General features: G+C 41.6%; 1 protein-coding gene across 6 annotated transcripts in view; it reads right to left on the reverse strand.

Annotated features, from left to right (window-relative positions):
• The window catches only part of KLF12 (Kruppel like factor 12), a 238,223-nt gene that overhangs the window by 22,836 nt on the left and 200,825 nt on the right, over positions 1-14,562 (reverse strand). For all 6 annotated transcript variants that reach the window (XM_048295582.1, XM_048295581.1, XM_048295577.1 and 3 more), the window contains one exon: positions 1,844-2,001. In XM_048295582.1, the coding sequence (XP_048151539.1) occupies positions 1,844-2,001 (158 nt within the window). The remainder of the gene's footprint in view (positions 1-1,843; positions 2,002-14,562) is intronic.

The raw sequence follows: 14,562 nt of genomic DNA on the forward strand, positions 1-14,562 counted from the left end.
GCAAAAAAGAGCCTCCTCTATTTCTGGGCTAACTTGGGTGTGACATTTCTGAGGTTGTTCACATCTAGTCCGGTAACTCACACGATGATTGCTTACACTCCTGGGCTGGTCGCCAGTCTGACAGGATAGAGAAGAATGACTTCCCTGTGGTATAAGCAGATAAATGGTATTTTTGTAACAAACCAAACACTCTATGGTTCTTCTCTGTTGGGCTCTCTGTCTTTGAATTTGTTACAGCCATATAATGCTCAAAGGGCGATACAGGCAAGAAAAGAAACAATGTGGAAACCCGGGAAAGGAGAAGGAAAGGGACAGAGGTAGGGTTAGACTGGGATAAAAGAAGTAAAACAAGACTGACAGAAAAAGGTGAAAGGGTAAGGGTATATAAAAGATATTAGAAAGGTAAGGATGAAAAACCACATTTAAGATGGGAAAGAACAGGGAGAAAGAAAAAAGAATTAAGACAAGACATGACAAATAATGAGACAGCAGAAGGGTCATCTTAATGGGAAAGTGTGAAGAGAGCAGGAAAATTGGCTTGGGGGGGAAATGTAATGAAATTTCTAAATCACCCAAACATTTCTGCTGTTTAAGGAAGGGACTCTTACCTTACAGAAATTGTTTTAGTAGGGGATGTTAGGATGGAGACTTCAAAATTCCTCTCTGAACAAGGAAGCAAAACAACAGTCCTACCAGAAAAGACATACTGGAAAGAGTGATGGAGATGTGGCCTCAATTGAAATGGAGAAGCCTTCACTTAATTTTTAAAAATAATATCTCATATTCTTTAGAGTACATCAAATCACAGATCACAGAAAGCACCAGCAGATTCTCAGCAAAGAACAACATTGTCCTACATGCTGGATAAACACCATCTTTCCTCCAAGGAGCTACAAGAATGCTGAAGTCCATTAAGAGCAGAGGATCAATAAATTTAATTTAAGATAATCAGCATCAGAGTAAGGAATAGCACTGAGGCTCAGAGTGTTCTGTCCACTGCCTTTCTAGCCATCCAATCAACTCCCTTTTAAACTTGCTCGATAACTTCAAATTGCTGCTCCTGAGTTTATCCACAATAAAATTACAACTATTACACATCACTGTTTCAGCTAGCCTTACATGCCTATCATATAGACCAGTAACAGCCCATAAAGCTAGTGAAGACACAAGGTATTGACTGAATGTTAAGTATGGTCACCCCTGAATGGGACCCAGCTCCTCTAGGCACTTCTCTTGCATCTCTGCTGTAGGGATCTAGTGCAACCAATTCTTATAGAGTGATGACTTCCCTCTCCAGTATGGGGTAGGTGCCTCTGAAAGCCTCCAGAAAGACATACTGAGGACTTGAGTTTACACTTGAATTGACTGAAGGATTTCAGGAGCTCCTGGCATCCAAAGGCTACATCCGTAAAAGCAAGTAGTTTCAAAAGAAACAGGTCTGTAGAGTGGAAAAAGTGCTGCTGAAGATTCAGGACCACACTGTATGCTCTTCTTGAGGGTTTTCTCTGGACTAGCTCCAGTTGGTCCCAAGCAATGACCACCCTTTTTTTGTTGAAGCACAGCAAGTATGCCCCTAGGAGGCCACTTTTCTGTTTCTATATCTGAGAAGAGTCTGGTTTGTCCTGCCACGGCTCTTGTGCTGCCAAGAGGGGATGACAGGGAAGCTCCATTCAAAAGCACACTCCTGATCTGCACCAGAATGCCAGGGCACTCACAGACATCTCTGTTGTACAGGTACAGGCCTTTGGCTCTTAGTGTAGGATGACAAGCTCATTATGCCCTAAACTGGGCAGAAAGGAACCTGCTTGTCTTAACCACAGGGCACAGTGCCAGCAAATCTTACCTGTGTGCGTTCTCCGGTGAGCCTTCAGGTGGGAACTTTTCGTGTATACTTTGTTGCATCCCTCAAAGTCACACCGATGGATGCGCCGCTTCCTGGAGTCTGGAGACTCAGACCTCCTCTGACGCCTTGTGCTCTCAATACTGAAGGGTGAAATTGAACTGAAAAACAGAACAGAAGCAAAAAAATGAAGCAGGAGAGGGGTGTATATCCCAGGCCCCAAAAAATCAGCTGTAACAGAAGTGACTGTGCCTGGAGTAACATAAACAATGAATTAACTATTTCCCTTTCCACATTTTGACACAAATAGTGCTTGAACTAGAGCATATTTTGCAGTATGAAATAACTGAAGTCTTGATTTAGAAGTGCTTATTGCCCAAAAAAACCCCCATGATCCTTGAAATACTGCTCCAATAATGAAGCAGCCTGACTTTATCTGAGCTCTATTTCTATTTGACATGTGTCCAGGTACAAGCTCACTGAACTGTTTTCTAAACAAGTTTATATATAGCCTCCATAACTCCTCTTTGACAAGCTTAAATAGATAAAAAGCCTGAAACCTTTTATGAAAAAGTGTTTCCAGTACCCAGATCTGAACTATGGATCCTCGCATTAGGCCGAACACCTGTTGTTTGCTTGAATACAGACTGGTAACAGATCCAGATCACCCTGCAGCAGGGATTTTTCCATTTTCTCGTTTAACAATTCTCAATCTGTCACTTGCAAGCCAATGGATTTTATTTCCTTTCAGACCACTGATAAATGAAGTTTATTAGAGCAAGAAACAGAAACACACAAATGCTTATCAAAGATACTCCACTTACAGCAATGTCCTTTGGCCTATCAGTTATCCTAATTTTAAGCAATTAAAAATACAACATTGAAGTCATGTTGCATGGGTTTCTAAGTATGATGTGTGCTGAACCTAATACTTGAAGAAAGCCTTGCTACAGCAATGCATTTGGCTTGTTCAGATAAATTATTATCAGGTTGGAAGGCAAAGATCCAAACCCTCATTGACTGTCAGTAATTATACTACCCAGCCATAAATCATTATTAACTGATCGTCTTATCAACCTCACTACGATTACACTGCACAGCAATCACGTTCACCCACAGCTACACCAGCCTGTTTAGCTAAGTACTGGAACCACTCTGGCCTTCATCAGGTTTCTGGGGCTTCCCAGGTTTATTGACATTTAAGGTAAATGGGCTACAGATTCATCAGCCTGTTCTTTTAGGCTCTTAAGATCAATCTGAATGAAAAGCATGAACCTTTGGGGAAGCCACAGTACTAAGACAGGCATTTGAAAGGAGCACTGATGTTGATGCATCTGCTGGGAAGAGCCTCTGTTAACACCGACCTGCCACCTCCTGTTAGAGGAGCTCCTGTACAGCCGTAGCTGTTATGACATACACTGAACTCCTAGAGCTTTCCAGAACTTGCTGAGGACTGTTTAAATGGGGTTAAAAGTTTGCATAAAGCATCTCACACCATTAGCACATGATTTCACTGATGTTCTAATGCTCTGCACACAAATCTCTAAGCCTTGAATTAGTGGTAGTACAAATTACGCCTTTTTTTGTTTAAATATTTTCACAGTACAATCCTAATTTAAAGCACTAATGAAAAAAAAAGTACGTTCTTTCTGAACAGTACTCTTTTAACATATATTCATATTTCATCTTCAGGCAAGACATTCTCCAGATTAATTATTTTTGCCTATAATACGATGCATGTAAACAGATGAGCAGAGAATTCCTGAAATGGAGAAAAGAAGAGGACAGAGAGCTGTAGTATCAACATTAAGTTAAGTAGCAAAAAGTTGTCCCCAAGAGAGTAAGAAACATTAGCACTTTAACTATATGACTGGAATACTGATATGTCTAGCTCTCACAGAAATGGCTTAGGAATTGCATTTAAGCATCTGCATCTCAGAACAAATAAAAGTCTTGGGCTAGACGATTCACTGAGAATGGTTTCACTATTCCAGTTGGGATTTTTTAAACATCCCATCAGCTGAAATAAAAACAAACATGTAAATCAAATGTTAATACTGAACATACAAAATCCAGTGCTCAAGACCAGAAAATCCTGATCTTTAAAAATAAATATTTGTGCACCGTTTTTGGTGCATATAACTTATGAGCTGTCTTAAAACCCTATTTTGTAACAGAGCATTCAGATCCTAGATAGTACAGCTAATTTAAATGGGAGGAGGATAAAGGTTAAAATGCTGCTGCAATTTCCAGCCCTGAGACAAAATGAACCTTGAGAAGAGTCAGCACCTCATAAAAGCTATTTGTCACATACGAGAAAGTGATCTCACTGCTGCAAACTGCTCTGTGCTTTCCCGGATATTTATACAGAAGAGGGTGGCACAGAGCAGTGCCATGAAGGTGGCACACAATCAATGCTGCTGCTTCTTAACTGGATTGCTCCCTCTTTCTAAAAAGTGTAGGACCCTACTTATCCCACAGGAGGGAAAATAACTGAGTAAGCCACAAAAGGTGATGAGTATTGTCACCATCCCCTGAGAGCTTCACAGTCATCGCTTGCTCAGCACAGCAAGGAGAAAAGCTACTGTCAGCTAGAACCAGCAAATGTCACCTCGTGCCTCTCCTTCACAGCCGTGCCGGGTAAATAACAAACTAACCAGCAGAGGAGACTCACATGGCAAGTGGGAGCATATGTCCAAGGTGGTTTTCCTCTGCCACTTCAACTCCTGTGGCTCAGGGGGACCCCCAGTGCACACACGTTCACTGGTGGAAAAGGAGACAGAATCTATCTGACACCACCAGTTTTATTTTAGCCTTGCAAAAGTTGTGTGCTTTTAAATGGGGATATCACCAAAGACCCTAAAAAAAAAAGCACAAAGTACCTTTTTGAGCTTCCCCAGGTTAGTCCCTCTCACAATAACTTCCAGATGATTTGCTGATGTTCTTTCCCTTTGCCATGCAAGCAGTAAAGGGACACCTTCTTTCTCAAGCAATTTCTAAAAAATACCCTCACCGACCACACAGACAGAAGGAAAGTCCTCAAAACCACATTTCATGCCTTTTAAAGGCCACAGGGGCTCTGCCACTGTCTCTGCTCAGTACAAGGTTCCCAAAACTACTGTTTGATGGCACCATGGTGGACAAAGACTTTGAAATGGATGTGTTAGGGAATTCACAGGGAATTATTTTTTCAACTGACTTACTTTCCCTTTTTGTTTAAAATACACTTTAAAATTCTATAAAATAAATTAAGAAAAAACATCACAAGAAGAGACTACAATGTCCCTCCTCCAACCAACCAAAAACCAAACAAACCATATTGTAGCAGCCTCTCTCAAATTTAAGTGTTCCCCAGAGACTGCACAGACACAAGACTTGGAAACCTGTCATCAGCCAAGAGCTACCAGGGTGCCCGGAGGAGGAGCTGCCAATTCTCCTGTTAATGGCCACAATCTCAGGCAGCCTTTAAGGCTCAAGGTTGGCTTTTGCAGTAGGACTGATACCATGCATAACAGCTCAGCAGGATGTATTAAATTACTGCTGAAACATGATGTCTGAAAGATAAATTAACAAGGGAGAGAACTGTTCTAACCTGTCAGCTTGATGTTTATTTATTTGCAGCTCGTTATTTCTAAAACCAGTGTAATTTCTATGTTAGTGTAGAAATTGTTACACCTAATTGGAATCCTGGGAGACTGCTGGCTGCCTCCATGAGCAGCTGCAACACCTGTAGTCAGTACATTGCTAGGATGAAATGAGTAAAACCAATGCGAGCGTTTAGGGTGATTTATAAAAATCCAGCCGTGTTACTTCCAGCTAGAAGTGAAAACATGCATCTTTGCAACTCACACATGGCCAAGTGCTTGTCTCTCTGATACAAAGAAGGCTGCAAAATCTAACACCGACTGGGGCTTCACCACTAGATGGCCATCAAGCTCTGCTGAACGTGATCTGCACTGCACGAGATGGGGATTATAACAACCCTGGCTGCAGGATTATTTTTCCTGTCTACGAATACTGCCCATGACCTTCTAGGTGTTTTGCCTCTGTTCTACACAGACTGTGAACAGCCCTTGGCATAGGCAGTAACACTGCTAAAACCCGCAAGTAGTGGGTGTTTTTATACTGAGCAATATGCAGAGCAGAGCTGCCTGGGGAACACTGTTAAAGCCTTGAACTGTGTTCAGCCCCGTGACACATCACAAGTCCCTGCACGCTGGCTGCTCCCCACTCACAGTGTGCTCCAGTGTGCTCACCCTGCGGCAAACACACAGGGTAACCTTTGGGCACCCAAGCACGAGCTCCTGGCTGCTGCAGGCATCCCAGTGAGCTGGCCAAGGGCATGCTGACATGGCCACCAAGGAGCCGGGGACGTGCAGCGAGTCACGCTTTGCTCTTTGCTCTGCAAACCCAAACAGTGTCCCAGTGTTGCATCTTCATCCTTGTGATTAACACTTTTACTCTTCCTTGCCCCCTCCACTATAAGCTCAGACTCTTCGGCTATGCATTCTGCCTGCCTCCAAAGATCTCATGGAAAACACACGGCTCCAGGGCTAACAGGTCACACCAGTTTGTGCCCGACATCCCTGTCACCTTACCTAAGTCTCTCCTTTACAGCAGTCAGGCTGCATTACGTACCTCCCTAGCTGGCCCTGTAGTTAATTGAGAGACTTGTGGCTGCACTCTAGTAACAGTCCATGGCTGCTAAAAACAGATGCTTTCTTCCCTTTTAGATGAGAACCAGGACTTATCAGCCATGTCCCCTCCACTCTGGCTACCATGGGAAGAAAAACCAGATGTGGCTCAGGACCGTGCGGCATCTGGTCAGCGTGGATGAGGGGCTCAGCAGGCCAGACCGTGTAACACGACTTGTGGTCCTCTTGTGCTTCTCAGCCCCTGGGCAGCGGAGTACAGGATTTGGCTGAGATGGTCCCCAGGGCAGTCCCACTCCAGCTGCTTTCTGCTGTGTTGGCACCGGCACTGGCCTGATTCTGCACCAAGCCAGTGCAGGACCCACAATGACGAAAAGAAAATTCTGCCAAAAAAAATCTGAGAAGCTTTTGGTAGCTTGACTCCTTAAGTAGGAGAGTCTGCCAAGTACCTACACTGACATGGCAGAGGATGAGAACCTGTGGCCATGGGTTAGGGGAGTGTCATCAACCCTTTTAGTGGCAACCAGCTGTGATTAACCACAGCTTCCATGTAAAATTTAGAGTATGTGTGAAGAAATCGAGAACATGGACACATCGGTACCAGGAACAACTGGAAAATCCACCTTTTGCTCCACAGAGAAGTTGCTTCTTGTAATACTTAAGTATAAAACACACAGAAAAATAACCACATAAATAGGTTGAAAACGAAACTTGGGACATATGACCATGTCAAATACTTATGAGCTGACAATGTTCTTTGGCAATACATGATAGAACCACTCATTCCACCCTCAGAAGAATTTTGGACATTCAGATATTTACAGGTTTTATGTTTGTAAAGAGAAAAATATGTAACTATACAATACTCAAATATACAAATAGTGTATAAACTTAACAATGTGAATCTTTATGAGACATGCAAAGCTTCTGGGTCAGCCTGTAAGTCACAGTAACTAAAAGTACAGGCCAATTAAATAAAAGCTGAAACTAGAGTACAACATGCCTGCATTCAGATGGTAATGAGCAGCTGAAGAAAATCCTTGGATCTCTAGCATTTGCTCAGCATTCAAAGTGAACCAGGGCTGCAAAAAGAAGCATCATGGTTTTGGCTGCTTAACGTTTATAGAAACTAGAGCTGTTAAGTGACTAACTACAGACTTATTTTTTTAAAAGCCTAGCCTTGGATTCAGTGTGGGATGGCACCTCCTGAGCACATTGAGCAGCATGCTCACACACCCCCATGGCAGCTGTCAGTCCTCCTTTGGTTCTTAGAGCAGGTCCCCACCAAGGACCCTCAGAAGCAGGGATGACCACAGTCCCAACACTTTTGCTTGGCTCCTCTGGCACTTTTCTGAATGGAGTGAACACATCCACAGCAGCCCACCACTCATTCATGGAGCTAATGTCACTCAAGACAAAGTATCTTCTATTAGTTAAGACCTTAACTTTCACACACTAACAGACATGTGGGTATCCTGTGGCTTTTTGAAAAGGGGCTTTGAATCACATTTCCCAGATTCCAGCTCTCAATTACTTTCTTTTGTAGCAGCTTTTCACATAGTGTAATTTCATTTTCTGGTAGGTCATGTAATGTTACCATCCCACTCAGGATAGTGATAAAAGTATCCTTATAAACACTACACATTACACCATGAAGAAATATGACATGGATTATTTCTCATTACAGTTTATAAAACTCCTCCTAGTAGTCAGATGCCAAAATCCTACTACATAAAAACACAGTAGGTTTTATGCTATAAAATGCTTTAACATCAGTATCATCTCCTGATAAAAATCTTCACTCAAATACTTACTTTTTAAAAAAATTTAAAGTTGTTACTATCTCCTGTTCATAAACAGATGCACATGCATATATACATATGTATTTTTTCTCCTCTTTGATTCTTAGATTCTAATTAATGTTTCATGAAAGGCAAACAGCTGCCTTAGGAATGTTACACATTAAAACGTATCAAGCAGTACTTCAGGTGATCATAAAAGGAAAATATGTGCTACACTTTTATTAGCAGTAGTTACTTCAATCACTGTACTTTAAGGTGATGTTATACTGGAAATTATACTTTTTGTCAAGAAAGAAAGGAAGAATTTGGCAGCATACACAAACAGCACAAATATTAAATGGGAAAATTACATGGATAAACAAGACAGAGATAAAAGATGATTTGAATACATTTGGTTCAGAAAGTGCTTGAGCTGGAGCTGGAGTGAAATTGCACTAGGAGCAGATGGGCAGATAGGAGTAGGAGCACAGGAAGTTTCTCCTGTTACGCTCTGTCCTAGGTGTCCAGTGCCAGAGGCAGCGCCCCAGTAAAGACGATCCTCTGCTCCAGCTCCACACGGCCATTCCCAATGCTGTTATACCCCTGATGTAGGCAGTCAGCAAACAAAACACCCTGCACATCTTTGACCTTGACTTTATCTGCAGCATTTACTGTTGAGACCAGATAAAGGAACTACTGGGCTGCCTTGCAAAACCCGAGTGTGTCACAACATTGCTCTGCCTGGGGTGGAAGTGGAAGCATAACTATACACGGAACAAACTTCTGGTAAAGGGAAAGAACTTCAGGGCCTACTAAGAAAAGCACTAATGTAAACCATGGCACACCTTATCAAAATGATTCATCACCTCTCTTATCAGTTGTGTTAAGCTGAGACATGAGACATTTGTTTGATCCTCCTGATCTATATTCGTGCTGTGGGATCCAGGAGCACTTCCCAGTTCTCTAAGTGCGGTGTTCTGAGGTGTATCCTAGCTCCACAGTGGGCTGAGACCCAAATACACACCCTATGTCTCCCCTTTCATGCAGCTCCTCTGTTCTGGGTTTCTAAGGACAGGAAGCTGGGCCAGTAAGCATTTATGACACACACACGCATGCCTCCCAGATCCGGTGACCGGAGGACTGTAAAGCACTTCTGACAGAGAAAACCCATGAATCAAATCTATGATCAACTGCAATGTCACAGGAGAAAAACCCCACCAAAAACATTCCATCTATTCGATCCTTATTAACCAAGCAAGTATTACCCTGGAGAGCTACTGTACAAAAAAGCAAAGGAATTACCTGCTAACTACCTTGCACCCAGGCATTGCCGACATTATTAGAATGTTTCTTCCTGGCTTTGAGAAAGTTCACGGCTGTATGACAACTTGCACTACTACATCCAGTAGTAGCCAAAGATAGGCAACTGCAACTCCCAGACCAGCCCTACTGAACTACTGAGATGCTCCTTAAAAAGAATAATTTCATGTTTCTCCTAGCATGCCAGGGCATACAGAGTTTGTTTCTAGCCATAAAAGTTTTAGAAACACTTGACAGGAATGCTATCATGTTTTGCACACAGAGGTAACATTTTCAGTAATATTAAATGTAATTCTGTTTCACTGCTCTGCCTCTCCCTTGGTTTGGACAGATGGACTCATATTAAGTGAGACACTTATCTTTAGATTTTGTCAGAGATTCTGAGGTGACACATGACAGCAGTTTACATATGTTTAGGAAGTATTTTTTCTAAGATGCCCATGTTGCAGAGGATGCACAGCTGCAATATGGAGCCTTCCAGCTCGTCAGGATGGCTGAACACAGCGCAAAGACTGCTCTGGATGTTGAACCCCATGTTAACACCTCCTTTTGTAACATAGTGTATTATCATGGAGTAAAGAGTAACAGAAAAACTCATCTGTGGAGGGAACTATAAATTTTCTGCTCAGCAAGGTTCTTCAGAGCTAGACCAGGTTGTTCATAGTCTTGTCCTGTTTAAGTCTGAAAATGTTTGAAGACAGAAAAAAAAAAAAAAAAGTATTTATTTGGGCAACGAGCTCCAGTGCTCAGCCACACTCATATTCTAAAGGGAGTTTCTAATGAATGCTTGTTTTTTCTAAATAGTTCCTACAAAATGTTTGTATTCATAAATACATGTATCTACACATTATAATGACTGATTACTAAGTGACCATGAGCTAACATAAACCTTTACTTTTCTTAAAAAAACCTCCAAAATTAGCTTACTCTGCTTTAGCCTGATGTTATTCTGATCTGGAGTGAAAATTCATGGAAAAAAGGAAACCCCAAGCAGTGGGGAAACAGATCTTCACAATGAACTTGTAGGTGGAACAAAGCACATGGGCAAGGGTCCGTTCTTTGGATCTGAAGACAAAGCATTGTATATCTTCCTGAAAGCAGGAATAATTCCTGAAATCCTGTATGCCACACATATTTGATGCATGCTAGTTCAGGCCTGGGAGCTGAACCTGGCCTAGCAGAGACAAAGCATCTTATTTCATCCCCTCCTTTCAGAGCTGGCAGAACAGCAGTGATCATTCACAGGATCTCCAGCACCAGCCGCGCTAACTCTCCCTCCAAACAGAGGCTGCATCAATGCCGACTCTGTTCTTTCTTCTTTGTTTCCTTCTAAACAGAGCAGAAAATTGGGTAACTGAGCACCTACGACTCAGCTCTCACATCACAGGGCCCTGCTTTTTACCTCTCCTGTTCATGATTCATACTTTTTCTTCACACTTTTCTGGCAACACATAATGCAAACAAGCCTTGTCAATACTAGTAATCTCAGCAGAAAAATATTTTTAAAGGGAAACAAATATCTCTAATTCTGATTTTTCACACTGTACAACATAGTAGTCAGTCCCAGTGACTGTATAATGACTCTTGCCTGTGCATCTATCTCCCCTTGTTGGTCAGACTAACAAATGTGCAACGGATCACCTCAGTGGTGATTAAAAATTCTCTGTTCTGTATCCTTAGCTGACAGAATTGCCACTAACATCTTGCCAAGTCAGTGATATGAAATGAGGACATTGCTTCCACTGGGACTGAAGCTCATGTGAATGACCTTTAATTTCTTCCTGTTCAGAAGGGTTATTATTGATAAGTTAAATATTTGATTACCCTAGATACCTATGTGTAAAGCAATTATGGATGGTCATCTGTCATACTCTGTGTCATCAAGCAGATTTTGTTAACTACTAAATGGACCACACTGATGTGTACATTTTGGTGTTTATACATATACGTAAAGACAGCCTGCCACACCCAACAGAAAGCCATCTCAGAAGACCAGTTTTTTATGCCCCAAAGCCCTCTACAAGTTCCTGTGTGAGAATATATATTGTGAAGTATTCACCTATTACAGAGATAATATAAATATCATACCTATTTGATCTCTCTAGGAAAAAAGAGACTAAATAATTTAATTCATTTGGGGGACAAAAAACTTACTGAGTGCAAGATCATACTTCAGGGATTTGGGTTTCTTTTGCTAACATACTTTCTAATCAATAAATTCTGACATTCATAGTTTTGCTTGTTTTATCCTTTCAGACCACCCTCTTCTATTGAAAGGAATTGTTTATAAAAGAACATGAGAAAAACATCCTATAAATCAAAATTGTACACCTCAGAGACCATACAGATTGGGTTTCTAAGCATTTTCGTTAACAACAAGGAATCCTGATGTATTTATTTTATACAAGAAGTCAGCTTTTCTGTTCAATATGCTACCTTGTACCTGGCTTTACAGCCATGCATATCAATGATGTATTCTTTCATTCAGATTATGGGATCCTTGCCACATCTTTATGGCTGTTTTCTGTTTGCAAAACAAAGTGAGTACAGTGAGGTCCCAGTACATGAACAGAGTACTAATACACTACTGCAATATGAAGAAAACCCACTACCTCTCCTTGCATCTGTGGTTTTCCACACCTATTTATAGTAATAGTCTCACCTGATGCAATGTTCTGGGCTTCACCAGGCCCAGCTTCTCATAGTCCTTTCCCAAGGACTGACATTTCTTTTCCCTTCCTTCCCTTTAATTTCTCACCTCTTCCCCCAGACTTGCTGCCAATTCCACAGGGAACTGTCTCTCTATAGAATCACAGGGCCAGGTTTTGTCACTGAGTGTCACGGTTTACAGACGTAGAAATTTACACAGTTGTAGTTTCACTGTATTTGCTAGTATTTGAAAGATTACTAGTGGCTTCATCTGCACCCTGGGATGGAAAGTGTCCTTGAAAGCTGCAGAAACCACTCAGACACAACTTCTGAGAAACAGGAACGCATGACAACCATATATGAGCTGGAAGAGTTACTGCATCTTTTTACTGGTTTTGCACAGAACTGTTGCATCATGCGGGCAACATTCCTTTTCTTCTCTCCATTATTAAAATCCACCTGATTTCCACCCAGCAAATACTCAGTCTGTGGTGAGTAGAGTCTTTCCACTTGTAATTAATTATGCAGCAGAGCACTAATGTACTTATAACACATAACAAAAGGCCAAATTTCAACAATTCCTTGTTTATCATTACATCAGCTCAGCAGCCACAAAGATACCAGCTTGGGCACAAGCCCCCTGAAGTCTGGCAAAGGTCCCATTGTCTTCACAGGAGTCAAACATAGGACTTCCCAACAGAAGGAGGAAAGTAGAGGATTGTTTTCATGAACTGGTCCTCTTAACACTTTTCTCACCAAGGCAGAACTGCATTTAGGATCTCAAGCGCTCATGGGCAAGGCAAGGTTTGATTAAGAGCAAAATTTCTTCTGTAAGCAGACTACATACGGCCATAGGGTACATTTTGTACTAGGAAATACATCTTCAACACATCTGCTTGTCACAGAAATTGTTCCAGTTGCACTCAGAGTACAAAGTCTACTCTTCCCGATAAGTACACTGTAATATTTTTCAAAGAGCCTTGATTAGGCTGGTAGCCAAGCAACTCCACTCCTCTGGGCTTCACTGGGTCAAGGTGGTTTCACGGGCTTGCTCTCATGGTCCTCCACTTGAAAAACTAGGTGGCCCTCAGTGCGGCTATTCCCCGGTCAGGAAAAACTACAGACATCTTTAGGATGACAATAATCTTCTTTAGAAAGGCAAGAACAAAATCCTGATGACTTTTTGCCATCAAAATAAAGGTCAAGATTTCACTCTATGCATGCTCCAGCTCTGCTAAAGCAAAAACTGAACTGAGGACTTGGGTGTTTATATTCACTATTACTTTGTATGTGAATTTATGCAGGGATTTACACTGGGTAAGATTTAAATAGAGCTGCCTCTTCAGGTTTTTGAAATGTAACACAATGCAGAGTGCTGGCAAGGAATATTTTCCCACTGATAAAAGGACATATGGGATGTCCAGTATTCAATTATTTGAGGGAAATTATTCTACTATTTCCAACGGACATTTCATGTTCTGTTCAGTAAAGGATAAAAACATATAAAATTGAACAGGCTTTGCAACTGTCAGATTTTTGACCTGGCCCTTCCCTACACACTAGCTGCAGGGAAAAAATTTCACATTTGCTGGCTTTATGAAATCAATTTTATTTTGCTTCATCCTACAAGAATTAGTTAGGTTAATCATTTGGAAACAATGCTGTCCAACAAAATAAAGAATTCGTAGTCATATAGTACAGTAGTTAAATGAACATTTTTAATGAGGTTAAATGGCCACCCTTTTTCAGGTTAGCAAACTTTTTCCTTTGATTTGAAATTGTCTCACGGATGAGGGAAGGAACCAAGTTTCCATCTATGCAGAAAAATCATCCTGTCACCAGCAGAATTTCTTGCAGACACCTTAGAAATGGAGATCAGACATCCTTCATCCACATGATGCTCCCTGTCCTATTTAGTGCTACATAATGTTTCTATACCCTTGTTATCAATACTTGATGTATTTATGTTTTACACTACCATCATTATGATTTATTTTCACACTTGTCAGGACACTCACATTACAAAGGAAACCTTGCAAACAAGCAAAGGGAATCTGCCTAGCTGCTCTCTCAGAAGCTGGCATATCCCTCCCACCTTCATCTCCTACAATGCTGAGAATCAAGGGATGGTAACAATGGGCTACTCCATTCACCTTGCTAATTTATGCACGTTGCTCATTAGCGCAGGTCAACAGAGCTGAGTAGCTGGAAGACAGTGCTCTGAATTTCAATATCTTAACTGTGCAGTCAGCAGCACTGGTCTAGAGCCCAGTGGTCCCTTGGTTTGCCACAGTTTTCCTGCATGTATTAGCCCAAAGCC

The sequence above is a fragment of the Corvus hawaiiensis genome, chromosome 2, assembly GCF_020740725.1.
Source record: "Corvus hawaiiensis isolate bCorHaw1 chromosome 2, bCorHaw1.pri.cur, whole genome shotgun sequence".
In the NCBI taxonomy this organism is placed as follows: domain Eukaryota; kingdom Metazoa; phylum Chordata; class Aves; order Passeriformes; family Corvidae; genus Corvus; species Corvus hawaiiensis.